Raw genomic sequence first — 17,034 nt, 5'->3', positions numbered from 1 at the left:
GTAAAACAGCTTCACAGCAAATACTCCTGTGAGGATGCTCCCCCTTTGAGGTGCTCAGTCCAGTCCGGACGTGTCACATGGGAACACTCAGCTAACAGCGTTTTCTGGGTACTGAAGCATGTGGTGGCTTGTTTGAGACAGCTTAGGCCCCTAGAAGAATGGTGGGCTGTGTATTCTTGAAGCAGCTCTCCGTAAAGATTCTCTCAGCTAGACCTTTGAAAAATCCGGAAGTACTGTGCCCTCTTCAGTTAGCTCCTGTGTTCTTATGTCATATGCTTTTTGCAGCAGTTAAGAAGGAATACACATTGAAAGGAAAGGCTGAACAAGGGCCTGTTTCTCTATAGAAGGCTTTTCCAGTTTTGTACAGTTGAACCTGAACAGCGTCTGTATGCCAGATTTTTCCTTGAAACATTAATTTGTGGTCTGCTCCAATATATAGACAAATAGTGATTGAGACCTTGAAGTTCTGTGCTATTGAAGGTGGCTGAAATAACTTAGCTGTTCAGATCAGCCATTGATGTCTAAGTAAAAGGAAGGGGTTCCAGTACGCCCTGGCAACCACAGGCATTATGACAGTGCAGACTCTGGCGAGCATCAGTTACTCTGTGTCTCTGTTGACAGACAGCTTATTCTATTATTGCTCTTTCCTTTAACCAAAGGCAGAAGAGAGCTCAGTAAGAGTCATCATCATCCTTGTGTTGTTCTTGACAGAATTCCCTGCCTTCTGATAAAATTTGTAGCAAATGATTAATGTGGTAAAAATGGCTGCTCTTAAAATCTAGCTGCTCCAGATGCTGTAACATCCTAAAATCTTACAGCTCATGTGAAACAAAATTAATGTGTGCTAAACTTTTTTTTTTTTTTTTTTTTTTCAGATAAGAAATTCCATTAGTGAGGTTGAAAATGGGGGCACTGTCTTATGCATACTTCTAGACTTGTCAGTGGCATTTTTTCTCTGGCTCTCTCCTGAGTGAAGGGACTTCAGGCTGTCCTCTTTTATTTCTCCAATTCCCTTCCTCATGGAGATTCATGGTCCACCTTCTAATCCAACAGATATAAGTGTAAGCCCCATGCCAGCACAGGGAATTGACCTGAAGAGCTGTCATGTCCCCTGTTTATAGTTGATTAGGTGTCTTAACTCAGCTTGGAGGAGCTTGCCAGTCATATGAAAAGGAGACTACCTTAGTCCTTGGATGCTACGCCACATGATGGCTGAAAGTGGTCTTGTTGAAAGCAGTAGATCCTTTGGATCTATCTTACAAAGGATAGATCCTTTGTAAGGATGCTGCAGCAGAGTTTATGATGAAGTGGTGTACTGTCTGCTTAGAAAGAGATCATTTTCTGTCCATTAGAAATGTCCTAGGAAACAGTCAGAGGGCTGTGACCCAGTGGGTGCTAGGAGAGGACTCAGAAACAGGGTGGGAGACGCTGGTGCCTACTAGGTGCCCTTCTGATGTGGTACTTGCCTGTTCTCTGCCTGTCTTTGTGGAGGAAGGTGCTTGTTGCAAAATGGAGATTTGAAGGGAGCTCTTCTAGAGTAAAGAGGGGAAAATTCATGTATAATGTGGGGGCACAGTGTTCTCATTGAGTAATGCGTTTTGCTTCAGTTATAGATAGAAATGATAATTAATAAAATTATATTTTCTAAGGGTAAAGTGGTCCAAAGTGGTATTTCATTCCAGTGTTTTTGGATTTTTGAAGTTCTGCATTTTTCCATATATTCATTCATTCAGTCATTCATTCTAGTTTCTCTCTCATAAGTCTGCATCTATACTTCGGTTATTTGTTGGTTAGGATTTAGTATTTTTTTCTTACTAATTTGTGTGGACCCTATATATAAAGAAGTTAACCCTTTTTTATTTTGTGTAGTTCCTTTTTAAAACTAGAAACTGAATTCCCCCTTCCCCAGATTGGTAACTCTACTACTTGAAAATGATAACCACGTTTCTTTAAAAAGAGATAAAACATAAAAGCTTTTAAAGAATTATTTTTTTCAGTAAATCTCTCCTAGTCAGTATGAATGTTTTTCTTGGGTATGCTGATAGCAGAAGGTCTTGCATTTTATTCTGAGGTTAAGCTTAGCACCCTTTCCCCTTTATCCCAAGTTGGACAAGACATAGACCACAGTTTAAATAATGTAACTGCCATTATTCAGAATTTGAATAAAATGGAGACTTACTAATGATTTTCTATTCTCCCAATGAAGAGGATTCATGTATTTTCAAAGATTGAAGGAGTTTTTTTGTTTTTTTTTTAAACCACCAGCAAGCTGTTATTCATAGTCTATTGTACTTGCATATCACAACGTTTTAAAAGTATGGTTAATTCAATGTACTGTTTAAAAGACTAATTTGTGCAAATGAGGCTCTTAGAGTGAAACATCTAAGTGGTGTGCCTGGGACTCTGTTCGCATGAAAGCTAGGAATTCAAGCTAAGCATAGTATTGACTTAGCAACTTAATTTGTTAATCTGGTTTTTCATTTGATTGTTTTACAAGACAGCTAAGGCTTCTATGTGTAGTGTAAATAACAAGGTCCGCTAAGGAGCTATAATAGGAGAATGATTAAACCCAAAGAGCTTCTTTGACAAAGAGGAATGTTTTGAGTATGTTTTCAGAATTGTGGCATCTTAGGACTGTGGAGATACCTTTCCAGGCTGCTAATAAAGTAGTGTATGTAATCCAGCCCATCTCTAAACATTGCAGTCGGTTTTAATTGGCTTTGGTTTTATAGTTGTAGCAGTATCCATGGAGGGAAACTACATTTACAATGTGTAATTGTTTCTAGGCTTCAGAAGCTAGCTTTACGCAATAATTGTACATCTACAACCCAACATCTGCGACTGCTCATCAGAGGACAAGACCAGGACTGCTTTCAGGTTGGTCGAGTGCCTGGTGCTGTTCCATGTTCTTTTAGACCACTTACATGTGCAGACCATTGGGTGGTGCTTCATCTTTGAAGCTTTGGGTTGGTTGATGATAGTTTTATTTGGACTCCTGCTTTTGTTGTATGCAGTGATTGTTTTAAATTATAGCTTCAGCACACTTTTGGTTCAGAAGAACGACTAACCAGTAACTGTGAGATCAGAATGCGTCCAAAAGAAGACATTCACATCTCTGTGTTATTTGCACCTACTCGATTATCTTGTATGTTGGCTAAACTAGAAATTAAACAACTGGGAATTCGATCACAACCAGGCATTAAGTTCACGGTAAGATGATTTTATTGCTTTTTTTTTCCTCCCTTGGAGTTTCTTACATGTTGTAACTCTTAGTTTAATATTGGTAAATTATGTATACTCTGCTTTTTGTAAGTCAGAATAGGTGATTGTCTTGCTTTACAAACAAGTTACGAAGTAATTAATGTACTTTGTACAAGTGTTGTGTTATGAGAGTAGTCTCCATAGTATTCCTATAGGAAACCATCTCTTCTTGTGCCTTTAAGTTTCATTTCAGCTTGAGAATTTTGAAGTGTACCCAACAGGAACACATTTTTTGGTAAAACCAGATCAAATTGTTTAATATACTACTTTTCCAAGTAAATTGTATTCTTTCAATTCAGCAACATATCTATTGACACCATTTACTAGACTCATCCGGAACTAGGGATACAAAGACGAGAGTTTTTTTTTTTTTTTTTAATTTTATTTTTTATAAACATATAATATATTTTTATCCCCAGGGGTACAGGTCTGTGAATCGCCAGGTTTACACACTTCACAGCACTCACCATAGCACATACCCTCCCCAATGTCCATAATCCCACCCCCCCAACCCCCCTTCCCCCATTAACCCTCAGTTTGTTTTGTGAGATTAAGAGTCACTTATGGTTTGTCTCCCTCCCAATCCCATCTTGTTTCATTTACTCTTCTCCTACCCCCTTAACCCCCCATGTTGCATCTCCTCTCCCTCATATCAGGGAGATCATATGATAGTTGTCTTTCTCCGATTGACTTATTTCGCTAAGCATGATACCCTCTAGTTCCATCCACGTCGTCGCAAATGGCAAGATTTCATTTCTTTTGATGGCTGCATAGTATTCCATTGTGTATATATACCACATCTTCTTTATCCATTCGTCTGTTGATGGACATCTAGGTTCTTTCCATAGTTTGGCTATTGTAGACATTGCTGCTATCAACATTCAGGTGCACGTGCCCCTTCGGATCACTACGTTTGTATCTTTAGGGTAAATACCCAGCAGTGCAATTGCTGGGTCATAGGGTAGTTCTATTTTCAACATTTTGAGGAACCTCCATGCTGTTTTCCAGAGTGGTTGCATCAGCTTGCATTCCCACCAACAGTGTAGGAGGGTTTCCCTTTCTCCGCATCCTTGCCAGCATCTGTCATTTCCTGACTTGTTAATTTTAGCCATTCTGACTGGTGTGAGGTGGTATCTCATTGTGGTTTTGATTTGTATTTCCCTGATGCTGAGTGATGTGGAGCACTTTTTCATGTGTCTGTTGGCCATCTGGATGTCTTCTTTGCAGAAATGTCTGTTCATGTCCTCTGCCCATTTCTTGATTGGATTATTTGTTCTTTGGGTGTTGAGTTTGCTAAGTTCTTTATAGATTTTGGACACTAGCTCTTTATCCGATATGTCATTTGCAAATATCTTCTCCCATTCTGTCAGTTGTCTTTTGGTTTTGTTAACTGTTTCCTTTGCTGTGCAAAAGCTTTTGATCTTGATGAAATCCCAATAGTTCATTTTTGCCCTCGCTCCCTTGCCTTTGGCGATGTTCCTAGGAAGATGTTGCTGCGGCTGAGGTCGAAGAGGTTGCTGCCTGTGTTCTCCTCAAGGATTTTGATGGATTCCTTTCTCACATTGAGATCCTTCATCCATTTTGAGTCTATTTTCGTGTGTGGTATAAGGAAATGATCCAATTTCATTTATCTGCATGTGGCTGTCCAATTTTCCCAACACCATTTGTTGAAGAGGCTGTCTTTTTTCCATTGGATATTCTTTCCTGCTTTGTCGAAGATTAGTTGACCATAGAGTTGAGGGTCTATTTCTGGGCTCTCTATTCTGTTCCATTGATCTATGTGTCTGTTTTTGTGCCAGTACCATGCTGTCTTGATGATGACAGCTTTGTAATAGAGCTTGAAGTCTGGAATTGTGATGCCGCCAACTTTGGCTTTCTTTTTCAATATTGCTTTGGCTATTCGAGGTCTTTTCTGGTTCCATATAAATTTTAGGATTATTTGTTCCATTTCTTTGAAAAAAATGGATGGTACTTTGATAGGAATTGCATTAAATGTGTAGATTGCTTTAGGTAGCATAGACATTTTCACAATATTTATTCTTCCAATCCAGGAGCATGGAACATTTTTCCATTTCTTTATGTCTTCCTCAATTTCTTTCATGAGTACTTTATAGTTTTCTGTGTATAGATTCTTAGTCTCTTTGGTTAGATTTATTCCTAGGTATCTTATAGTTTTGGGTGCAATTGTAAATGGGATTGACTCCTTAATTTCTTTTTCTTCTGAAAGACTAGAGCTTTTTATATTTTGTTTCTTCCCAACATAATTTTAAAAAAGGATTTCAACTCATTTTTTTAGATTTATTTAGAGCAGTGAGAGATGAAGTTGGTATATCATTGAGAAAAGGAAAGAAGGACAGGGTAATCAAACACAGTGTACTCCATAAAAGTGCATACCTTAAAACGACCCGGTTTTTGGCTGTGGGGTTGGAACTAAAATGTTGGTCCATTTTCTAGTGCTAGAGAAGGAATGTAATGAATTACAAGATTAGCAGTGCTTAAAAGGTTGTTTTTTTGCTTGTTTGTTTGTTTGTTTTTTGAGAGAGAGAGACTGAACAGTGAGTGAGGATAGGAGGAGGGGCAGCAGGAGAGAGAGAAAGAATCCCAACACAGGGCTCGATCTTAAGACCCTGAGATCATGACCTGAGCCAAAATTAAGAGCTGGATGCTTCACTTACTGAGCCACCCAGGCACCCCTGAAATGGTTTTTTAAAACAGTAGATCTTTATGGCAAATCTAGCTTTTTTTGATGCTGAAGCTTGACATACTCTCTGTGGAGCTCTCACCTTGGCCCCATGAGCTGTGGTGGGCAAAATTGTTTAAAGATGTAAGTGGTCAGGTGCCTGGCTGGCTCAGTCAGTAGAGCATGTGACTCTTGATCTTGGGATTCTGAGTTTTAGACCCACGTTGGGGGTAGGATTTACTTAATTTAAAAAAAAAACAAAACAAAATATGTAAGTGTTGTCTTTAGGAAGAAATCCTTCTACATGAGCCGAGGACACAGTGCCAGAGTACCACATAACCTGATGGTCTGGTTTCAAGTCAGAATCAGGTGGTTTGTGGAGAGGACTACATGGGCAAGCCAATACCAATTTATAAGGTCCCTAATTTAATTTTTCAAAACGTTAAGTGTATAACACAACTCAAAATAAGCTATTGATATTTTCAAGTTTGCAAGACATTCTTTGGAACACATTTTACTTTATTTTTTAAAAGATTTTATTTATTTATTTGAGAGAGAGAGAGAGCATGGATGGGGGGAAGGGGCAGAAGGGGAGGAAGAGGCAGACTCCCCTCTGAGCAGGGAGCCTGAGCAGGTTCTTGCAGGACCCCAAGACCATGATCTGAGCAGATGGCAGACTTTTAATCAACTGAGCCATCCAGGCGCCTCTGAAACACAGTTTAATAATTAGGAATGATAGATCACTTTTAAAGGAGTGCATTTTTTTTTTAAAGATTTTTTATTTATTTGTTTGACAGAGATCACAAGTAGGCAGAGAGGTAGGCAGAGAGAGAGAGAAGGGGAAGCAGGCTCCCTGCTGAGCAGAGATCCCAATATGGGGCTTGATCCCAGGACCTTGGGATTATGACCTGAGCCAAAGGCAGAGGCTTTAAACCACTGAGCCACTAAACCACTGTGCCCGAGGAGTGCATTTTTTTGAAAATTATTTTATTAAAGATTTTATTTATTTATTTATTTATTTATTTATTTATTTATTTATTTGAGAGAGATTCTGGGCTCAATCTCAGGACCCAGAGATCATGACCTGAGCCAAAGGCAGATACTTAACTGACTGAGCTACCCATGTACTCCTGTTTATTTATTTTAGAGAGAGAGATAGAGCACATGTGTGTGTGAGCTGGGGCAAGGGAACAGGAGAGAGAGGATCTCAGGCAGGCTCCCGCTGAGCTAGGAGCTCCATTCCAGGATCCTCAGATCATGACCTGAGCCAAAATAGTTGGATGCTTAATAAACCAAGCCACCCAGGTGCCACTTAAAGGAGTGCATTTTAAAGGATATGGAAAGTTTGTTTTCCAGCACCATATCTATTTTCTTACATTTTTATTTATAGTCTTTATTTTTGAATCCTTGTTTCCTGATAGTGCTGAACCCTGTGGAAGCAGCCTGGCTTAGAGACCACACTGGTTGGTCCCTAAAGCCTGCCTCTAGTCTGCATTCTGGCTACCAGGGGGTCTGTCCTCTGGGAGTTGAGTTCTTGGCTTCTGTTCGGTCCCTTTGGCACACTTCTTTTCTCATGCTGGTAGATCAAAAGCTAACAGGAGTATAGAACAATAGATTTTGTTTCACTAACACATTTCATTTTCAAAATTGATAATTATTGGGAAGTTGGAAGAATTATATGGTGAACCCTCACATACCCTACCATTTAGATTCTACAGTAACATTTTGCTGTATTTCTTTGATCACATATCTCACCATCCATCAATTTGTCTCTTTTTTTTTAAGCATTTCAAAGTAAATTACAGACATCAGTATGTTTCACCCTAAACACTTCTTAAGCAAGTTTATCTATACTAATCTTTTATTCCTTAATCATGTAAGCTTGGCTTGTATAACAATGAAATAATTTAGCATACCTAAAAATTGGAAGGTAAATAATTTTGCAACTCTTTGATTTGTTTTTGTCCTAAGAGAAGTTCTTTAATGTAATGCTGGACTGGAATTGAGGTAACTAGCCAAAGTACACAAAAAATAATAGTTGTGAGGGTTTTTTTTTTCCTGTCTATAATTTAATCTTCTTTCTGCTTACATAAAAAATAATTTTGGATATATGTATTTTCTGCTTATAGATACCTTTGTCTGGATATGGAGGAACAAGTAATCTTATTTTGGAAGATGTTAAAAAGTTATCTGACAGTTACATGGTAACAGTGAATGACTTAATACCTGGCAAAGAAAGTAAAATTGTTTTTTCTGTTCATAACACTGGCTCTCGGGCAGCTTTTGTTAAAGCAGTAGGTTTTAAGGATTCTCAGAAAAAAGTTTTGCTGGATCCTAAAGTTTTAAGGATTTTTCCAGATAAATTTGTGCTCAAAGAAAAATCACGAGAAGTAAGTATAAGTCTCTGCACTAAAAATATTGGACTCATTTTTAGGTTAAATTAAGAATTATGTATTTTATGGCTAAAAACTAGTATTTGAGAGTAATGAAGGAATGGGAATACCTGATCTTCCTAGAAATTCTGTCATGTGCATCCATGTGTATTGACTGTTTAGGCTCATATGATAGTTAACTCACAATGAAATGACTTAAGAAAAATATTTAATATTCAACTCATGATTTTTTTTTCCTTGGCATCAGGATGTTACTATAATATATAACCCATCAGTCAGGGAGAGCAATTATACAACCACAACAGAACTGTCAACTATATACTTCTTTGGTGGCGATGAAATTTCAAGACAGCAGTATCGAAGGTAGGTTATTTATCTTAGATGATGTTGGAAACTCTTCAGTAGCAATAATGAAAGCTTAAAAATGGTTTGGGATTTGAAAGTAATAGAACATGCTCAGCTACTTATTAGTAAACCAGTGGCTGAAAAAATCTTGGTAAAATTTGTACCGCTGGTAGTCCACTAGGATAGTCTAATTTATGAGGAAGAAATGCGTGTAGGAAACCCATCTGCCATATTTGCATTATGCCTTCTTTTCTAGACGTATATATTGTGCTTCTTCTCCTTTACGCAAATAGGAACCTTAGACTTCATAATAGGATGGTGTTCCTAATGATGATAGGTCAATTTTAGAACAGATTTAGGAACTACTGAAAGAATATATTGTGTATAAACACACCTTACTTATTTGTAGTATTTCTGGGAGTGTTGTGAATTATTTGAAAGGATTAAGTTGTACTTAGAAATGTTGTACTTTTCTAAGTTGTACTTAGAAAAGGAATAAGTTGTACTTAGAAAGTTGTACTTAGAAATACCCTTAAAAAGGGTATTTAACGTGACTAGCTTAACGCATGTGCTTCTAGAAAATTTGGTACTTCTAAATATACTTTAATACACAAAAATATCAAATTTAGACATTTCGATTTAGGTGTGATTTAAACATAGGTAACTTTTTGCATGGTGAATTCAAGAGTTCTTGCATTATAAAATTTTATTTCCTAGCCTACAGGGCCTGAATATAAAATAAGTGAAGCTCATAACATTTCATCTGTCAGTAGGAAATCATTCACTCCCAGTAGGAGAGTGTTACATGAGTATACCAGTATTTCCTTCATCCAACCCTTTGTGCTCTGCTTTGTGTTATTCTGATACATAATTTAGGAAATCGTTTTATTTTTAATCTGTTGAGGATTGTTGGACCCTTTAAAAAGAGACTTGAATGATAGGTAGCTGCATGATGTTAGAATAGACCCAATGTAAAGAGCTCAACCTTGAACCTGGTTTTGTTTCTCAATTAAGTATTTTAAATATAGAAACTGGCATTTGGAGAAATTAAATTACAGGTTTGAGGTTTTTTTCCCCCTTTATCTCTACTGGGATATAGAAATGAGCATATTGTTTTAGAACTCCTCTTTGCCACATATACATAGTAATGAGATTTCTTTTGTTTGTGAACATCTGAGTATTACAGAGAAATTTACATTTCTGTTCTCTTACCTCAGAGATTCTTTAGAAGAGGTCAGGTAAAATACAGTCACATGGCAATTTAAACGTCTCTCTCTGACAACTCTTACTCATATCATGTTCTTGCCATATTCTTTTCTTTCCTGAGACAGATTTCTAACTATGATCAAATTCATACAAATATTGAAAATGTAAGACCTGAAAAGAAACTAATTTCACTCTTCTTTCTACCCTCATTTTAGGGAGCTCTTGTTTTAATGTTAATATTTCACTGAAAGTGATGACTGTACTACCATGTATAACTTTGAAAGGAACTTCCAAAATAGATTTTCTTTTAAAAATTACTTATATTAGAATTTAAGACATGAGATCTATATATCAATGCATTATGCATGCTGTTTGTGAGATTTGCCAAATACACTAATGAAAATCTAATTTATGTAAAATCATTTTTGAATAAAAATCTCTATTGGCAGAGCCCTATCTCATAAACCAGGGATTATAGAACAAGTACTTCCAGAACATAGTGTGCTGCAGCACGTTGATTTTGCGGAAAAATTTCAGGATGAGTTACTAGTAACTGAAGGTAAGAATTTCAACATGTCTAACTACTACAAATGACTCAAAAGATTTATCTAGGTCCAGTGATGTGTTATAGGGTGGAGGAGTATTAGATTATGGAGTCAGGCTGAGTTTGAGCCCCATTTCTGCTGTATGACTCTGGACGTCACTGAGCTCGTTTCCTTTTTTCGGAAATGAAAGCTATAATACCTAACTTCTCATCCATAAGGAATTGTGAAAATAAAATGAGAGAGCTTTGCTTTATAAATGTTGGATATTATTAATGCATTATGGCACCTATTCTATGGATAGACTTATAAACTGGAGGAGAATGGTCATTATTAAACTCAAAGTAATTACTATTTAAGGTTTAATGATGCAAACTTGAGCTTATTTTGAGATTTCTGTGTGATGTGATGTGACAGTGGGGAAAAAAATCCAAAATAGACAGCTGTGGAATAATTCCAACCTAGATTTTTTGCTGTATTTGAGCTGAATCATTTAAGCATCTAATGGTGTTTATTACTGTTAAAAAATATATGTACTGAGACATACAAATTGTGTAAAGATGGACAGATTTTTGCCACAGTGTTGTTCATAACAGCAGGAAATCAGAAGTAACTTAAATGTCCAAGAATAGGGCATTGTTTAATTATGTAATAGAATATGTTGAAGCTGTTAAAACAGTATGATTCTATATTAAATGACAAGAGAAATCTCTTAATTAAGAAAAACTGTTTTAAAGTTTACATATTAAGATCTCATGGTAAAAATAATTTAATGTGTCTGTATACAGCTATGTAGGTAAATTGCAGGAGTATACACACCAACTATTGACAGTGGTTATGTTCTGGTAGTAGGATTTCAGGTGGTAGTGGTTTTTTCCCCCCCATTTTTGTTACTTAGTTTTTTGTTTTTGTTTTTTTTTTTTTTTTTTTTTAAAGATTTTTTATTTTATTTATTTGACAGAGAGAGATCACAAGCAGACAAAGAGGCAGGCAGAGAGAGAGAGAGAGGGAAGCAGGCTCCCCGCTGAGCAGAGCCCAATGTGGGACTCGATCCCAGGACCCTGAGATCATGACCTGAGCCAAAGGCAGTGGCTTAACCCACTGAGCCACCCAGGCGCCCTGTTACTTAGTTTTTTAATGGTAAAATATATATTACTTCTAAAATATGAAATGATAAAGGGATATTTATGCCTATGTAGAGGTGATGTAGAATAGTCTGTGATCTTTTTGGTAATTAGGAGTCTAGATCATCTACTCAAAGGGAAGGTACGGGGGGATTAGTTAAAAAAAAAAGTGAAAATATTTGAAATGGATCTTGTCAGCAGTGTGTTAAGGGAGCCGAATATGGAAAGAACCTTGGATTTGGAATTGAAACAGTTTAAAGCCATGTCTGTCACTTTATCTCCTCTGAGCTTTACCTTCCTCCTCCCTTCATCGTAAGAAAGATCTCAATAAATAAAGGAGTTAAACTGAATTATACTTTGTAGACAGAAGCACTTAGTAACATACTACAACAGTCCTGAATACTGTGGTTAAAAGTAGGTAGATGAGTTTTTGGTGGTTCAGAAGTTGGCACAGTCGCATGATTCGGCAACATTTCATTTATTGATTGAATGGACATGTACTGAGAGTGGAGGGTGCCAGACTGTAGAGGTGAAAGATGCAGTCCTTGCCCTTTAGGTTCTTACAGACTGAGGGGAAGACAGGTGATTAATGTGTGGTATGAAAAGGGCCATGATGGATGTGTGTTTAGGAATCTGGAGAATATAGGGATGCCTCCGTGGCTCGGTTGAGTGTCTGCCTTTGGCTCAGATCATGATCTCAGGTTCCTGGGATCAAGTCCCACATTGGACTCACTGTTCAGCAGAGAGTCTGCTTCTCCCTCCCACTCTGTGTTCTCTCTCCTTCTCCTGCATTCTTTCAAATAAATAAATAAAATCTTTAAAAAAAAAAGGAATCTGGAGAATGTAGAGAAAGAGTACCCCATTTAAAATGAGGTGACGCTTGAAGTATCTTGAAGAATGAGAAGTTGACAAGATGCAGAAGGTAGGGACCACAATGGGGAAGGATAGTCCAAAGAGATTTGCATGTACAGAAATTCAAGAAATGTGTTATGTTAAGGGTCATGTTGACAAACCCAACCAAGAGCTCAAGTAACGTGTCAAGACTTCCATCTAAGATGGGGTTGAGTTGGGACTTGAGGTAGGTCTTTGGGACACCAGAGTACTAGATTCCTTGAGATGATATAATTATTGTCCAGAGGAAAGGAGGAACCAATCCCACTTTGTCTTGTGTTGGTTAGTATAGTAGATCACCTGTGAAAATGTTGCAGTTGAACTTTTTACATGGTTATTTGAACACATTACCATTACAGATATTTATAATCTTGCTTTTGCAAAATGATACGATTTGCGGCAAATATTTTTGTACTTGATTTAAATTTTTATAGTCCATTATCTTGGTTATTATAAATGTCAATTTACACTTAGTGTGTTCTTTAAAAAAGTTTTTTCATTTAAAAAGTGTAATTCTTGGGGCACCTGGGTGGCTCAGTGGGTTAAAGCCTCTGCCTTCCACTTAGGTCATGATTCCAGGGTCCTGGGATCAAGCCCCGCATTGGGCTCTCTGCTCAGTGGGGAGCCTGCTTCCTCCTCTCTCTCTACCCGTTCCTCTGCCTACTTGTGATCTCCGTCTGTCAAATAAATAAAGTCTTTTAAAAAAATAAAAATAAAAAGTGTAATTTTTTTTTAATATTTTATTTATTTATTTTGACAGACAGAGATCACAAGTAGGCAAAGAGGCAGGCAGAGAGAGAGAGGAGGAAGCAGGCTCCCTGCGGAGCAGAGAGCCCTATGCGGGGCTCGATCCCAGAACCCTGGGATCATGACCTGAGCCGAAGGCAGAGGCTTTAACCCACTGAGCCACCCAGGTGCCCCAAAAGTGTAATTTTTGATGTCCAGCTTATTACTTTTTTTAAGTAGACTCCATGCCCAGCATGGAGCCCAATGTGGGGCTTAAACTCATGACCCTGAGATCAAGATCTGAGCTGAGAACAAGAGTCAGACAGAGGCTTAACCGACTGAGTCACCCAGGCTCCCCTCTTAATGTTTTATTTAAATGTGGAATACAAGAATGTTCTGTAAAATTTCTTGTATATACAAATTTGGGTGGACTAAGCTAGAGATGTTCAACTCTAGCACTATTTTATTAACTGCCAAATTTAGTAGCATTATTTCCGGGTTTCTAGATTTGCTAAAGTTAAATGTCTGTGAGACCACCACTTATAAATTGTATATCCTTAACCTCTTTGTGCTTCAGATTCCTCATCCTTGAAGTAGAGATAATATATACCTACCTCAAAGAGTTGTTGTGAAGGCTGACTAGATTAATATGCACGAAGGGATTAGAACAGTACCTGGCCCACAGTCAGCTTGTTGCATATGGAGTTTTAAGCATATTAATACTCTAATGCTCACAATAACCCCTGAAATGAATTGTTACTTTATATTTATCCTTGAGGAGACTAGGGTTTAGAGAGGTTAAGTTGCCAAATTCAAGGCCAGAGCCTGAGCTGCCTATAATTTCATGCTAGTCAGTAGAGGTAAACATCAATTGTCACTCATCCTCAACCTTCTTAAGAAAATAATATTCTGTGGTGGTTAATGTGTAAGTTTATCTGTTACTTTGTGGTGTGATTATGTGAAGATTCATGTATTTCAAACATTATTTTCTATTTCAGTATATGATCTTCCCCAACGGCCTAATGATATTCAGCTCTTTTATGGAAACATGCGTAAAATTATACTTTCAGTAATTGGAGAATTCAGAGATTCCAGGTCTAGCAGTGAATTCCTTCAGTCTTCTTCCAAAGCTGACTCAGAATCTAAAAGGTAAAACAGACAAACAAAACATCTTTCACCAGATTTCAAGATAATTTAATTCATAGTAGAGCTGATCTTTTCTCTGTACTTTTTTGCCTCCCAAAATGTTTATTTCATCTTTATATTTTAGTTTAAGTTGAAATAATTTCAAATTTGTGGAAGAGTTTAAAAATAGAATATATGCTGCCTCCATTGAGATTCCCCAGTTGCTAACATTTTACCACATTTACCTTATTATTTTATACGTGTATATATATAACTTTTTTCTGAATCATTTGCGGGTATAATGACCACATTGTCCTAAGTTTCCTGAAAACACAGACCTTCTTCTAAATAGCTATAGTAAACCCATCAAAATTAGGACCTTAGTATTGTTAAAGTGCTAAGATCTAGTCCACAGATTCCATGCAAATCCCCCAGTTCCCTAATAAAGTTTTATGTATTTGAATCAAAGAAATAAGCAAGAAATCTCCTCTTTGGTTCTGAGTCTAATCTGAGATCACACCTTACATTTAGTTAGTCTGTCTTCTTTATCCTTTTTCAACATAGAACACTTCCTCAGTCTGGCCACTTTCATGAAAGAAAAGAGGGTTGCATCATCAAACCAGAGCCACAGAATCAATTACCCAGAACTAAGCTTTAGTAATAATTTTAGATGAAAACATGAGGAAATTGGGATTGCTAATGATGCTTTCTAGGCACTTTTTGCAACATTAATACTCTACTCTGACTCTTACTGTCACAAAACAAACTGAGGGTGACCGGCGGGGAGGGGGTTAGGGAGAGGGTGGTGGGGTTATGGACATTGGGGAGGGTATGTGATATGGTGAGTGCTGTGAAGTGTGTAAACCTGGTGATTCACAGACCTGTACCCCTGGGGCTAATAATACATTATATGTTTATAGAAAAATTAAAAAATTAAAAAAAAATACTCTGGTTCAAATTTAACATGAGGTCTCTTAAGTTGTGCATGCGATTATCCGTTGCTTACACAAAAGGGGGAGCTATTTCAGTTACAAAAGCTATTTTATACTTGTGTAATTACATACTTTATGTGATATTTTTTCAAATAACTGTGCCACATAAATTCATAAATTTCAGATTTCTTTACCATAACCAATACTAGACGGACCAGGAATATCCTTTTATAAGCATTCCATAGAAAAGTAAATTAGTGTGTTTGCTGGGAGATGTCATTAGGAAGATCACAGGGAATTTGACCAAGTCATCCTTCTTTTTTTCCTGGGCATTCCCTAGTAAAAAAAGGGGGAAAGGGTGCAGGCAAGCTGCTATAACTGTTTTCTTGCCAGTGACCTTGATGTTTTTGTAGAGTATAGACAGTTACTTTGTAAAATGTCCCTCACACCATGGAAATGATGCTGTTTGTTTTCTCGGTACATTTTCTCAGGTAATGAACAATGCTGATTTGTCCCATTACTAGAAATGTTTGTTTTTATTGCTTAATTAAAATGATGTCTGCCAGTTTCTCCACTATAGTTAATGAATGTCTTAAAGGGAGATCCTTAGAGATAATGAGTATCATATTCCTTTTCACACTTGTAGCACCCCAGTGATGATTATTGCCTGAATCCTGTTAGTATTGTCTTATTTACCAAATGGTGATTTTCTAATTCTGTGTTTCTACGTTTTCTAGTTGTCTTTCACGATGAGGAAGAGATTTACCTTACCCTCTTTTATGTACTTACTTACATCAGGGCAGACTGCTGGATTCAGTATTAATCCTTTACTCTCACCATTTGGTCGCTTAACCTGGCTCATTATTCACTGGCACGATGGATATTCTAGGTTTCATGTATACTTTCCCTGTCCCAGCCCTGGAATAGAAGTCCTGAGTCCTTTTGGTAGAGAATAGTATTAGAAACCAGGATATGAGTAGTAAGTGTGCTGTTGCTTTTCAGGTGTTACTACTTCTAGGACCCCTCAGTGGTCACAGCTAGGAAATACATGTATTTATATATAAATCCCCATGTATCCAAATCCGTTTATAAATATGTTGAAACCATGAGTTTACACTGATATCTCCAGTACTGAGAAACCTGGCTTCAATATCCTCAGTATATTTGGATTTACGCAGTTCTTCTGTTTTTAACCAGTCTTCTCATCACATGGGCTGTCTCCTTGGCACAGTGTTGCCAACTCGTATTGGCTGAGAGTTCTCTGGAAGTTGCAGCCACCAACTGAGGGCTCACACACCTACCTAGTGCCTCCATCTCATTCCAGCTTGCCTTCTTCCCTATATTTAAAAAAACAAAAACCGGAAAACAAAAACCTTATTAGAGTACAACTCATATGCAATATCCTTTTAGTTTCAGTTGTACATCATAGTGATTTGATATTTTTATGCATTATGAGATGGTGCCCACAATGAGTCTAGTTACCGTCTGTCACCATACAAAGTTATTACAATATTATTGACTGTATTCCCTAAGCTGTTTATTACATCCCCATAATTTGTTTATTTTTTAACTAGAAGTTTGTACCTCTTAATCCCCTTCACTTGTTTCACCCATTCCCAGCCCCTCTCCCACCCCCTGAAACCAACAGTTTGTTTCCTGTGTCTAAGATTCTGTTTCTGTTTTGTTTTGTCTGTTCATTCATTTTGTATTTTAGATTCCACATATAAGTGAAATTATTTAGTATTTGTCTTTCTCTCTCTGACTTACTTCACTTACCTTAATACCTTCTAGGTGCATGTTGTCACAAAT

General features: G+C 37.3%; 1 protein-coding gene across 2 annotated transcripts in view; it reads left to right on the top strand.

The window, feature by feature from the left end:
* Window positions 1-17,034, top strand: part of LOC111142378 (centrosomal protein 192) — a 133,159-nt gene that overhangs the window by 92,484 nt on the left and 23,641 nt on the right. For both annotated transcript variants that reach the window (XM_022495402.1, XM_022495400.1), the window contains exons 28-33: window positions 2,787-2,877; window positions 3,034-3,210; window positions 8,071-8,331; window positions 8,582-8,697; window positions 10,335-10,444; window positions 14,167-14,317. In XM_022495402.1, coding sequence (XP_022351110.1) covers window positions 2,787-2,877; window positions 3,034-3,210; window positions 8,071-8,331; window positions 8,582-8,697; window positions 10,335-10,444; window positions 14,167-14,317 — 906 coding nt within the window. The remainder of the gene's footprint in view (window positions 1-2,786; window positions 2,878-3,033; window positions 3,211-8,070; window positions 8,332-8,581; window positions 8,698-10,334; window positions 10,445-14,166; window positions 14,318-17,034) is intronic.

The sequence above is a fragment of the Enhydra lutris genome, unplaced genomic scaffold (genome assembly GCF_002288905.1).
Source record: "Enhydra lutris kenyoni isolate GAN:26980312 unplaced genomic scaffold, ASM228890v2 scaffoldscaffold8, whole genome shotgun sequence".
In the NCBI taxonomy this organism is placed as follows: Eukaryota; Metazoa; Chordata; class Mammalia; order Carnivora; family Mustelidae; genus Enhydra; species Enhydra lutris.
Note: the sequence above shows the minus strand (reverse complement) of the source record. Positions and strands in the feature narration are given on the sequence as shown.